At 44.4% G+C, this 14,122-nt stretch overlaps 1 protein-coding gene across 4 annotated transcripts in view; it reads left to right on the top strand.

The window, feature by feature from the left end:
* The window catches only part of adkb (adenosine kinase b), a 112,478-nt gene that overhangs the window by 40,314 nt on the left and 58,042 nt on the right, over positions 1–14,122 (top strand). For all 4 annotated transcript variants that reach the window (XM_023279553.3, XM_023279554.3, XM_035952542.2 and 1 more), the window contains 2 exons: positions 4,634–4,806; positions 8,338–8,446. In XM_023279553.3, the coding sequence (XP_023135321.1) occupies positions 4,634–4,806; positions 8,338–8,446 (282 nt within the window). The remainder of the gene's footprint in view (positions 1–4,633; positions 4,807–8,337; positions 8,447–14,122) is intronic.

The raw sequence follows: 14,122 nt of genomic DNA on the forward strand, positions 1-14,122 counted from the left end.
GGACTATAACGCTCCTCTGAAATTGTATCATTACTTCCTCAATATGTTTTAGTTCCCATAGAAACAGGTTGTTGTGGAGGAACATAGCACAGTGAAGGATCAAAGTGTAACCCAATAGGATATCAGGATCAGCTTGATAGGAAAATCAGCAGCATTGGACTATTTGCAATTTATTTTTTTATTGCTGTGTTGGCTGGACTTTTCAGTCTCACCCACTTGTGTAGTCGTCAGTGAAGATGATTCTTTGGGAGAAATAGTTCAATTTACTGTGATTTTTAAGCTAAAAACCCAGCTGCGTAACCTCTGCTTTTGTTCAATATGTATTGTCAAAACAATTGGAAATGACATCCGAATACTTATAGATTGTACAGTGCATTTCGGCATCAGTAGAGCATCAGTCAGCTTTATGTTGTCCTACAGCCAGAGCCTAAAGCTGCATGACAACTGTGAAACATCCATTACAAAAGCAGACTTGAGTAGTGATACACAAACCTCCCCATCATGCTGGTGTGTCAGCAAGGGACGAGCCAAGCACCGAACTGAAGAAAACGAGGATCTGGAAATATGAGGCTGATATTGGGCCGGGTTCCCACCAGGCTACATGCTATGCCTCCCCTTTGAGTGTTGATTGCAGACAGGAGAATGTGGTTGACTGATCTGAAAGGAAATTACTGGAGAGAGAGCTTATCCATGCCTTTGACTGATAATCAGCTCATTATCGTGTTGATCATTTACAGCTCTCCCTCTCGCCTGCTCTCTATTCTTTTAGCTGTGTCACTGAAGCAGAGCACAGAGACTTTTAATGGCTTGGCAAGGAGCCCGCTGTGTAGAGGCAGAGTTAAAACAACCATGCTAGCCCTGGCCAGTCTCCACTTTTACACAGTACAGGTCCCCACCCCACTTATCATCCCTCCTAGGGAAGAGAAAAAATTAAAGAAAAACAACAACAGCGACAACAACATATGCAACCCCGACGTGAGCCGTGCCCTAGAACCCCAACATGGCTAACTGTGCATGAAATTGAACTGATTGGAGTTATTGACCAGAAGGCTCCAGCCCCTGAGAGGACAGGGAGGAGGGCAGGGGTGCCTTGTGTGTTACCTGATTGAGTGAAAAATCCTCGGCCGGTTGCTTTGATGCCTGGCACTTTACAGGAAAGAGTGATTTAATGGAAGCTGCCAGACCTCATCAATGTCAGTGCTCATGGTGAGGGCCCTCTGCTCCACCAGTGCTTTATATAAAAGCGCTTTCCATGACAGGCCCTGATGGACAGATGTTTGCCAGTTGTTTTAACTACACCGTAAAAAGAAACACTGATATCAGCCTCCACCTCTGGCTCTAAAGAGAAAGGCTGTGGAGTGAGAGGCGGCTGTTACAGGCCACCCCAGTGTGCAGCACCCCCAGCCTCTGCTATTTTAGGCCTCTATAAATAGCCCTATTGAATTTTTGCTGAGGTTGATAAGCCTATAATTAATGTGACCATCATTAGGCACGGTCATGCTCCTCTCAAGAGGAACTCGACGGTGAGGTGAAGCAGGGAGAATGGACACTTCTCATCTGTTTTAAGGATGAACCGAGCAGCGTGATGGTGGACACGAGTGGCGGCCAACCAGCTTCCCCCCGTGATGTGGAGAAGGCGCCACTTTGTTGTCGAGCCGCAGGATAACACACGGTGTCATCTATCAACTCCCCGCAAAGGCCCACTGTGCCACGTCTTCAGTAAATCTGAATTGCATTGGAATTGCATCATTAATAGAGCAGAAATGATTCCCAGCAACTCCGGGAGAATACATTGACCCCTGAGGGAGACTAGAAACAAGACAATGTTTTTACAGGAGGAATATCTAACTAGAGGTCCCATTACCACTTCATCAATATACAGCAGCAACTGAGAGAGAAGATGGGAGGAGGGAGGAGGGGAGTTTTAAAAAAAAAAGAGGAGGGAATGTAATAGCTTATAGTGCTAATGGCAGTCTGAGCACTCAAGTCCCAAACATTCAGCCGCCTCATCTCATCTGGGCTGTGTAATTGCCCTCCTGGAAGCTGCCACGCGAAGCGGCTGCCTCCGTAGTGAAGAGTGGCAGCTGCTGGGTGTTGAGGAGCAGGCCTAGGTCAGCTCCCCAAGTGGGGCTCCTTGCAACCAAGAGATGTCATAATTAATAGCTATCTGGGGGCCTGGGGGCCAGTTTTGGGTGGATGGGTTGGAGGGAGGGGGTTGAAATTATTTGGGTAAATGGAAGCCAAACAGAAAGAGACGCCAGACTTATTCACCACTTAACATAATGTATACTTATCATCACTTTGCCTGTAGCGAGTACGGCTCTGCAGCATCTTACCCCCTGCTTTTCAGGGATATTTTTCTCTCTTGTTTGTATTAGGTTTCCCTCCTGTATCTAAACGTACCTAGAGATATGTTGCTGTGGTGTATCATGGGATCTTATTAATCTTTGGGGAGCGGCGTTCTCCCTAGTTAAGTAAATATACATGAGCTGCTGTGCGAGATACAAGCTCCCAGCACCTTCACAAAAATCTGTTACTTCAGCTTCCCTCTTTTTTCCCATCTTCCTGTCTCTCTGTCTCTGTCTAACATGCCGCCTGGGGGCAAATCTCACTCTGTCTCATCTGCTGCTTAATTTCACTGGAGCGGCCCTCAGTAATGAAGCGCCTTGATGTACATTTGCCAATTTCTGCCTCTGCCACTGCGATATAATTGGGATGTGACTAAGCATGAATACCCAGCACAGGGTTGGTTGACCTCTCGGCGACCCTGCGAATAGTGCTTTTGTCATAATGGAGGTATTATCTCACATAATCTGGGAATGGAGAGGGATTGTCTGCAGGGTGCCGGGGATGGAAATGAATTGATATAACTCCCTGCTCCTGTGCACCACAGAGGAGAGGGGGGGAGTGCAAGATACATTTTTTTTACATGCTCATAATGAAGACATTTTCTTCTTATCTATTGCTGCTTTGTGTTTATTGGAGTAGGAGTGCAGCTTCTGGCAAAAGCAGGGGTGGCTTTTTTTTTTAGGAAGGGAGGGAGTTTTGATGCTGTGGCACAAGAGAGGATTTCTCTGGATGTGTGTATATGTCAGCCTTTTCCCTGCGTGGGTGCACCGTGTACTCATATGTTAGTGTGTATGTGTGTCTGTTAATGACCCTGTAAAATGACAAGCTGAGCTGGCAGTGAGAGTACAGCCGACGGTCAGAGAAAGAGCGAGAGGAGGTGGAGGAGGTAGGGGAGTTCAGATGGAGGTGTGGGGACAGAGGGGGGGTATGGTTGTGAGGTCGGTGTTTGCTGTGATTCACCATGCTGTCATCAGAGGGGCTGAGGCCCCTGAGTGGCCCTCTCTATTCCCACCTGAGAGGCCTGCAAATGGAGGGGCCGCGCTGTCATTATTTACAGCCCGCAGCTCCTAACCTTGGATTCGGAGCTCATCATGGCGGAGGGAAAATCAGATTGGACTTGACGTGTACCCGAGCCAGTGACCTTGATAAGTGTGAGGTGCCTGCAGCAAGAGGTTAGGGAAGAAGAGCTTTGATTTGTGCACACGCGCATGTACATGTTTGTGTATTTCAGCCAGGTGGGGAGTCGGAGGCATGGTTGAATGACTGAACCATGACTCAAGATGACACATGGTAGGACCGCTTGTGGACCAAGAGAGAGCAGCATATGTGACATTATTATTGTTCATTTCACGGGCGCTAGCGCTGAAAATATTTGTCGATTAATTGATTTGCCTATTAACAGAGAATCTGTGCATTATTTTGAGAAATACTAAAGGTTTATCATGCAGTGAAACGTGAAAACCCACAAGAACCCTGCACAAAAAGTAATGAATCTTTCCCTTGGATAGTTTTATTTTTCTGTTTGATTATTTATTTTTTTTCTATCTCAACTAGTTACCTGGAGACCAGAAAAGGGTGGGGGGAGAGTGCAGAATAACAGGGGAGAGCATCTCAAGACGGGTGATGAAAATGCATTTTTCTTCCCCTACCGAGATGCTATTTGGTCGTGTGAAATGATTAATTTCACACATATACAGGTCATCCCCAAAAGCAGCAACATCTCATTCACAAGGGGCCCCCGTCAGCAACAAAACAGGAGGCTGCAATAAAATGAGCAAACAGCAGCACGTAGTGTACGTCAATAAATCTTTGGAGGTTAAACCTGAGCACTGTAGAATTTGAGCAGCCCCTACCCCCCTCATCAGGTAAAAGTCACTGAGTACATCAAGAGTGTCGAGACCAAAAAAAAAAAAAAAAACGTCCAACGAGCAGTTTCGGGGAGTGTCCTGTGGTAGCTGGTACATACTCTGTCACACACATAGAGTCTGTGTTTGCATAAGAAGGATGAAGCCTTGAATTATGGGGTTTGTGTAAATAAGGAGATGAGACTGTTTTTAGCACACAGGGAGGAAGGAGTGCTTGGATGAGAATAGTGCCTCTGTGTGGAGCGGAATTGGTCTTGGGTTGTTTACGACAGCTCACAGCCCTCATATATCACAAGCAGTATGTTTGCTGTGAAGCTACAGTTTGTATGCCATCTGCCTTAGCTGAACTTGACCCTTCAAACAGACTTATATTTTGTAAACGGAGCTCACTGTAACCGTTTTTATTTTCTCTCTCCTAGTGGATGATCCAGAAACCCCATAAGGTGGCTACCTTCTTTGGGTGCATTGGCACGGACCACTTTGGCGAGATCCTGAAGAAGAAGGCCGAGGAAGCCCACGTCGATGCCCATTACTACGAGCAAAACGAGGAGCCGACCGGTACCTGTGCGGCCTGTATCACCGGAGACAATAGGTTAGCCACCTTTCCATCACCCCTGACCAAGAAACGACCCTCTAGATCCGATTTGAAAGAGTCATTTTGGTTCATTTTTACTTCCCCGGGCAGGCAGTTGACTTCTCTGGACTGGAAGTCATAACAGGGAATCATAGCTCAGCTCACACATCAAAAGGAAAAAGAACAGCTTGAGTGTGTTTTTCCAGGCCCCCACTCGGTCTCTGCCGCCCCAGTGGGTTGTCATCCATCTATAGGCTGACAGTAGCAATGTGTTAGGGATGCCTGGGCTATCCCAGTTCTCACCTGTCAGCCTTCTCTGCTGTAAAAGGGGCTTTAGCGTCTCTGGTGACTTTCGTGCTTGCACCGTCATCATCTGCACGTCTGAGACAGCAGAGGTCAAAGCTTGTGCAGGTAGACACACACACACACACACACACACACACACACACACACACACAAATATCACTAACAGTAAGGGCTCCAGTTCATGATAGACCAGGTGTGGATCAATAACCTCCTTCTCTAAACACTCCCCTCCTCTGCAGCCCTTTATCCGCTGCTACTGGAGTTGTCAGTCAGTCAACGGCTGGACCCTGACCGCCCCGGGAGCCTGCCCTGCTGAATGGTCTTAGTGGGCTTGTTTGATGTGGGCTCTGACACCTGAAAAGGTCAGGTGCCGTGCTCAGGGAGACGAGCTCTGTAATATTTCTTACAGGTGTTTAACAGACAGCTCAGGAGGCCAGAGGAAAGGTCGCCGGCAGGGCCAGATTGGAAGGGTGATGCCTTTGAAGGATCGGGAGCCAGTATGTCACAGCCCTCAGGCTTTGATTAGTGCAAGTCTTCAAAGAAGAAAAAAATCTATTTCCCCTACTCCAATCTGATCACTTCAGTTCCAGTCTCTGAAGGAGATACAGCACATTTAATAATCGCATTTCGTCCATGAAGAAAGACGTTAATTCACTTCTTACACGTGTAAACAAATGTTCGATTACAATCCCTCCGCAATCTCTCATTTTTTGACAGTTTTAATCCCACAGTCCTGCATCAGCTTTATAAATATTTAAAAAAGCTTAATATTTTTATGGCTACATAAATGTATATTATCCTGGAACAAACTGCTCATTTTTACCATATTTAATTATTTGAGATTGTTCTGAGGTATTTTTTTATATACCAAGTTACTTTAAGAGGAAAAGATGTTTTTTAGCCTGTCTAGTTATTTTCTGCAGTTTTCCACCAATCTGAGCCTTTAAAGCCCCTTTCAGGCTTCCACTCCTTTCCATTAGTCTGCTAGTAATCTGAAAATATCGGCTTTATGTCTAAATGTGCACCCCGGTCAACATTTCCACAAAAGTCATATGGCAATTTATTAGATCGAGCCAAGCAAAGTTTCTGTGTCACTTGGCACAAGTCTGAACTGCATGCACATGTAATGTACATGGAGCTGCGTAAAGTGATTTGAGGAATGTTTTTCCGCATTTCAGAATCAATATTGGTCCAAAAACATCACAGAGAGCGCTAAAGACACTGTTTGTTGCCAAAAATCACAAATGCCTTTCTCATTCATTTGGCCCGACAGTTTAAATTCTTTTACAAACCAAAATGTCCACAAACATAAAACTTAACTGTGATGAAGATGGAGTATCTCAGCATAATGAGATTTACCAATAATACATGTAGTCTAGGTTTTGACAATATGTTATCAGGAGTTGAAGGTTAGTTGTTGCTTTCAGCTGTTTGTAGGAGTCTGTCCTACAAATGTGATAAATACCTGCAGTATTATACAGCAGCAAGATCCATATGAGCACCTCCGACATGAGGAAATTCCTACATTTACATACTTAGATCCACAGCAGTAATTTGGGCAGGATCTATCGGGAAATCACATCATGTACTTTCCTTCACATTAGACAGGTGAGCTGTTGCACACAGAGTCACACTTTATACGCTTCGCTACAGCTGTCAGGATATTTTTAAAGTACAGGTTAGATAATTAGAACAAATTAGAACAAGTGTTTAATTGAATCATAATAAACTACATTGTTAGTTATGTGGACAGTTTAATAAGCTGCTATTAGTTTAAATGTACTCTGTTTATATGTTATGTTCTACTCTTCACTCTGGCAGATGTAATCGTACCACTACTGCCATCACTGTTGTAGGTATGTTTATATGAAGCCCTGAAAAATATTGCTATAACAGTGAACTATGCCTGACTGACAGAATGCTGTGACATCAACAGAGTGATAAAGCCGGCAATGTTACGCATCCCATGTCTGAAAAGGGCTTAAGATAACCTCAGTATTTGCTACTATGCCATTTAACACTGCCAACAAGCTGCATAAACCAAATGGTGAGTTTTATGTGATAGATTAGAAGTACTAAGTTTTGTTAGCTTGGCTAGTCTCTGTTTGAGGCTGCACAGCCTGAGAAGACAAGTTGTAAGGAAACAAAGTCCTTTTCACAATATTTACAAGGACATTTCATTATGGAGATTGATGCTTGATGATTTTCATTCTATTATGACTGATAACCATCGTTGGGAATTGTAATATTTTCATCTTGGAAACCAGAATATGATAAAACTGGGATTCATTCTTCCAAACTGAACAGTTTTTCTGAAAGAAAAATGGCAAGAACTCACAACTATTGCAGAATTCTCAGGGGGACATCTGAGCTTTTTGCTCTGGACTTGCTTATTATGGCATTTCAGTTTTATGTCTTAAATATATCATATCATTAGATCGAGTTGTTTGATGGTGCTCTGCTCTGCTCATGTCTGTTGCACTTCCTCAGTAATGACGCTCATTTTCCCTGTCATGTTTGTTCCAACCTTTGAGTCCATTACTGCAGCTCAGGTCAAACGCTGTCCCAATCCTGCTGTCACATCGCAGCCTTCGTCATCACACTCTGATCAACTTAGCACACTGCTACTCTTTTCCTTGACACTAACCATGGTGAGCATCTTTTTCTCGCCATGTGAGAACAGACCCTTTCCTGTAGCAACACCCTCATGTCATATGGCCGCCTAACAGTTTTCCCCTAAGTAGCTATGATGGTAGCACTCATTTTGATGGCCGCTCATAAAGAGACGGCACACGAGGACTGGCTAATGAGCTATGTTAAGATAATGCCACCTGCTTCACTTTCCAGCTCCCACCACTCACTACTCAACTCAAGTGTTCATTTAGTAATGCATTTCTGTTGTTTTTCCACCCTTGTTAACAAGGGACCACCAGGTGATATGATAATATGAATAATTTGGAGGTGGCTTATTGTTGGCCTTGAAAATCCCTCTGCCTCTTTTAATCTTTGTTTTTTTTGTGTGTGTTTTGAGATAACCCATTTTACAAAAAGGAAGAAAAATGAAGAGACCCAGATAACTTTATTTCACCTTGCTTCAAACATTCTTAGAAACCATTATCATCCTTTTATATCGCAAAAGAACAAAGGAAAGTCTGGGGCCTGAGTGTTTTTAAGGATGTTTTTGAGACAAAATTAAGATGGATGATAAGCGAGGCAGAAGATTTATGGGGTCTGTCTCGGCAGGTCCCTTGTTGCTAACCTGGCAGCGGCAAACTGCTACAAAAAGGAAAAACACCTGGACTTGGACGGCAACTGGGAGCTGGTGGAGAAAGCCAAGGTCTATTATATTGCGGTAAGTGAGACCCTCTACATTCAAAATGACTGTTCCCCAACTCCATTGCCAGAGGAGGACAAAATGTTAAGAGGCTTTATTCAGGAAATGCCTCAGCACGCCTTCTGCATTGTCAATATATCCATTCATCCTTTGTCGAGTGAAATGAGCTATGTTACCTATTGAGACAATACAGCTCCATTTCCCTATTTTCCCCTCGTCTTTGTGCATGAAGCTGCTGCACAGTGTGAAATTGTTCTACATGTAATGCATTCATTCATTCTTTTAACGTGAAGACAAGCCAACAGGTGCTGTGAAAGTGTGAAAATTGATTATGCAAGTTCATTCGGCTTTACCCCCTCCTACACGATCTTCCCCTTGCAAACAAAACACACGCACAGATTGAGGAGGACAGATGTGTGCTTAGACATTCACACACACTCAAGCTGCACTGAGGTAATGTCTTCACTTACAGCTCCTGGAGTAGGATGGCCTGCCATGCTCATGTTTCACTGTTTGGGATTAGATTTAATTCCGGCAGATCTACATTTTCTCTGATCTGGAGTCAAGATGATAGCCCTGAAATTGCGCTGCATTCCACGTCTTTAAGCAGTTCATTATCGGCATAAATCAGCATTACAGCCCAGCCATCATCATACTCCTTGGATTATTGTCCCAAGTGAAATTCACAATGCTTCCCCTGTTGCCCACAAGCCCTCTAAACATGAGTGTACTGTAGTGCAATAATGACGGAGGTTTCATAATTAGCCGCCCAGTCGCAGAAACAAACACCAGAAAAAAAAAAAACCTGTTAGTGCTCGTGCCAGAAAGCAGATCCATCAGTCCATCCTCCAGAGTTTGTGTGGTCTCATTTTTAGCCTCTGCTTCGCATTAGCAAACATGGCACATCCTCTGCAAATTGGCAGTTGGGTTTTGCCCACATCCGACAGTCTTGCGCGCAGGGAAAAGCTTCCGTGGGATTTGAGGGGGGATAGAAGGGCCACAAATGGGTGTTTGTCAGTGCTTGGAATCTAAAACGTGGTGTTCAGCATCCCTCCTGGGCCTCTTTGTCAAAACAGGGGGATCATTCGCTTTATTAGAGTCCCATTCGCACTTCTAAAGTACTTAGCCAGATACACTGCCACAGCTATTCCCACTTAATACTGTGTGGCGTGTCTAGACCGGCGTTCACTAAGGCCTCCTCTCTCCATTAACCTTGTCGAGAGCACTCAGATGTATTTACCCAATTTACAGCCAGATTGTACATTTTCTCCCCCTCACTGTACCAACCTTAGCTGTGTATTAATGCGCTTGTGTTGATTTTCATTAAACGGCTGCCGGGTGGTATATGCGGCCTTGTACACTCTAATCTGTAGATTTAATTACCGAAAAGCGCACATGTGTGTACGCTAGCATGTTATTTGCTCGCACATGAGTCTGTGTTTGTCGGAGCATGTGTGTTAAAGAGGTGATTGATGATTCCTGGCAGAGGCTCTCAAGGTGCCTGCTACTATGTGGTGTGATTGGATGAAAACAGAATTATTAGAGGGCTCTTGCAGCCAGTCTGGCTCATCCAGCAGCAGCGGCGGCAGCAGCAGCAGGGCTGGTGGCAGACGCAGAGCAGGGAGGCAGCACTGCCATTTCTCACAAAGAGAGAGAATGTTGAACTCCTGCCAAATGTTTGGTGGCAGGCTGTTGCTAGGAAATCTGGGTCCTTAGGCAAATCATTGCACAAAGACCAATAACAAAGGCGTGAGGGGGAAGAAGGAATGGCTAAACGCATTTCAGGCAGAGGATATCTCTTTTTTTTTTGCAGAATGCCATCGCTGCAGTGGCGTTGTGTACAGTTATTTCTTCCTCTGATGATTGTAAACATCAGAAATAGAGGGAGATGTATTGTGGGAAGGGGAGATGAGTGACTCTAATTGGTGGGGGTGATGTGTGCATGCTGGCCCAGTTAGCCTCGACTCCCCCCTCCTTTCTTTTGCTCCCACTTTCCTTCCATCTCCACCCTCCTCCTCCTCCCTTCCTCCCCCCACCCACTTGGCCCTCTTCGCTGTCTTCTTTGCCTCCCCCCTTCTCTTTTTCTCTAGTCTCTCAGACACACATACACTTGCTGTTAAACACACACAGTGTGCACGCACACATTCTGCAGCATACCACTGGCTTGTTTTTCTTACCACTGAGCGCTTTGCCCTGTAATTTGATCTCCACTGCTTGATGCATCCTCCATGATGCCACTTTGAATTAACCTATGTCTCCACGGTTCTCCTTAACCTCAGCTAATAAAATGGACTCTACTAACTTATGCCATTTACATTCAAGAGAGAGAGAGAAAAAAAGAAGCTCTTGGTCCATCTTATGGTCATGCACAGTGAAAACTAACAGAAATGGAGAAGAGGGGAGACAAACAAGACAATTGACTGTGAAAAGGCCTGTTAATGACTGGGCACAGATGGTCAGAAATAACCCAAGGATAGACGGAGGAGACACTCGCTGCTGCCAGTTGGCCTGATACACAAGACTCACCCAATGAGACACAAGCTGCAGAGCTGTTAGGTCACAAACCTGATCACAGCTGTGGACGCTGTTCGTTTGCGCTAAGAGCACAATCCCCATCAGCCTGCGAGAGGTCAGCCACGCCTGAGGTAAACAGCTAGCCCACCTTTTTTATTTCAAACAGCGCAGCAAGTTGAACTAGAATGCCTCACACTGTTAACACTGGCACACTGCATATAGCATTAATTGGCAGTTGTATTCTTGCCCTCACTGCAGGGGAAAGCTGAGTTCAGCTTCAGTCACTGTAGCATAATATGCAAGAAAAAGAGGCGAAAGGGAGGCAAAAGCAGCAACAAAAAAAAAAAAAAAGCGCAGTACTGGCACCACAAGCAGCACGTCAGCCTGCTTACACACACACACACACACACACACACACACACACACACACACACACACACACACATTGTTACTCCGCCCCACCAGCCCCCTTCAATTTGCAGCCAAAAAAGCAAAGGGAAAGGTTTTCCACACACACATCTAACTGACACCTCATCAGCCAGCCGAAGGGCTGATTAGCACAGAGGTGACTGCGGCTGTGTCTCTGTCCAGCTCAGAGGACCACACTGTCCTCACGCTGACCTTGAGATTCCTCTCCCTGTCGTCCTCTTTCCTATCCTCCTCTCTCCTTCTCCTCTGCCTCTCACCACTGTTCTTTATCTCCAGTATTTCTCCCTTTCCTCCGTCTCCATCTCCTCCCTCCTTCCTCCCTCTCCTTCTCTGTCTTTTCTCTCTCTTTCCTCTCCACTCTGTACTGCACCACTCTGCACTGCCCCTGTCCTTCCACATAGCCAGCGAGGGATCACGAGGCAAAATGCAGGCAGTGGAGAGAAAAAAGGGAGGGAGGGAGGGAGGGAAGAGAAGTGTAGGGGGGAGAAAAAAACTGGCAGGCTCCCCCTTTGTCTGCAGGCGATCAGTTACAGTCTTGGTTGCCGATGAAATTTAATCCCCACCGCATTTACATGCCAAGTTTGACTTCTGGCAAGCCTTATTAAATAGATTTGTAAATCATTTCATCTTGATTAGAATCTGTTCTCAAGGGATCAACATTTTTTTGCCTTGCTTGTGTTTTGTTATGTGTACAATCTGTGCCCACTGGTGTTAAAATTTGAAAGTCAACCCTTGGTGGTGTTATTTTTCAGCGCGAGCGAGTATAAGCAGTAGAGTTAGGGGACAAAGAGCGATGGGTGCCAAGTCCCGTCTGTCACCGGCCAAGCCACTGTGTCAGCATGTCTCTCATCTCTGGAGGTCATGTCGGTGGCCGAGCAACCGCTATGATGTGTCTTCTCTTTATTAGGCTGACACCACAGTGTCTTTAGCACGGAACAATGTCATTTCAAATTGTGCCTAATCAGATGGCATTTTGTAATTGCCAGCAAACATCTTATGAATATGAATTCATAATTGTTCAATTACAAGTCGACTGCATCATATTTATTGACTTATTTATTTTTTTCTCCCGCTGGCCTGGGCCAATTATAGGATTTCAATCTTGAGGCAATCAAGTGATAAGGGTGAGGCGTTTAGTGTTTGCTGTCACTATATAATTCTCTCGAATGTTAAACATGCATCTGGGAGGGCTGTATTTGTCAGAAGGCTGTGCGTGGAGGTGCACCTGCCTAATTGAGTGGTAATGAGCTGTCAGGAGTGCCGGCTTGGTGATTGGCTCTTGGCGGGGCGTCCTGTGCCAGTGGGACGTATGGGCTGGCCCGGCCCTGCTGGAGGATCAGCCAGCTCCACAGCCCTGCAGGCCTGAGTGGGCGGAGTGTGGTAAATTAGGGTGGAGAGGCCAAAGACGCTGGCTGCGGAGACATCCTGTGGCTTTCACTCAACTGTGGGATTTATTTAGGTTGTTTACAATTATCCTTACTCCTGATTTGGTTTTACTACTTAATGTCAGAGTTGGGAGGCTATTTTAGATGTTTGTGCTTAAGTAAAAGTTCCAATACTGCACGGAATACTGTAAAAGTCCAACGTATGCAGAATGTTTTGATGTTACTATTGCAGGTTTCAAATATATGTACAGCGTTTTATAGCTGTGGGAAAATGCAAGAGTCTTGAGTTGTCTGAAATCCCACCCTATGTGCAACAATCTATATTTACTGTCCTTTTAGAATTGAATAGAACAGAATGGCTTTATTGTCATCATACATGGCACGACGAAAATATAAATAGCTTCCACTGGACGGTGCATTAATAACAAGCAATAAGGAATAAAGTATCAACATTAAATAATAAAATCAAATGTACATATACAACAAGACAATATTAAAAATGACAACATATGCAAAGGAGGCCATATATATACAATATGAGAGGTAAATTAAATGAAACAAAAACCAATAAAATAGAATTAATATGGTCAGGGAATTGCACCTAAGCAGCAAAAAGTGACATTGTGCATTCAGGTAGACAGGTGTTTTGAGTTCAGGAGCCTGATGGACCATTGCTAGAAACTGTTTCTCAGCCTGTTTGCCCTGCATTGTACCTAAATGGTGTCCACATTTTGTGTAAGTTTATGCACTACAAAGCTCCCTTAAAAATTCAATACCCTGTATTTTTTCCTCACAGTCCTACAGTGTCCTTCATGCATTGTAGAGATGCGACAATTAAGCCGCACAACTCAGTAGCTGTCAGTGATGATAATGGCCAAAATTGCAGATCATTGCTCACTTTAAAGAAAATTAATTAACATCTATTTTGCAAGTATGGTGAATAAGTGATGGGTGATTTCAGACACATTTCTGGTGTTAATCGGAGCATTTCATGTTGCTTGCATCCTACTCGTTCATCCTACACTACCTTTAGCACTACTGGGAGGCAAAAAATGTCAGATTTGACTCATATATGGATTGGAACAAATTTGTGTTCTAAATCTTAGTTTAACCTGAAACTTGTAAACACTATTCTCAAAGAAGCTGCCTTCTTTTGCAAGCCATTATTTCCACTAATGCACTGTGATATAGAACAACTTTAACCAGTATGTCGAATATATGTGTCGAACATTGTTTGGAAAATGCACCAGAAATGCTCTATTTTTCACACTGTTATAGTATTACAAAGACATTTGTATTGTGTATTGTGTTATGATGAAAAACAAATTACACCGCTATATGCTTTCCATTGAAATAGAGAGTAAAG

Source organism: Amphiprion ocellaris, chromosome 18 (genome assembly GCF_022539595.1).
Source record: "Amphiprion ocellaris isolate individual 3 ecotype Okinawa chromosome 18, ASM2253959v1, whole genome shotgun sequence".
Classification (NCBI taxonomy): domain Eukaryota; kingdom Metazoa; phylum Chordata; class Actinopteri; family Pomacentridae; genus Amphiprion; species Amphiprion ocellaris.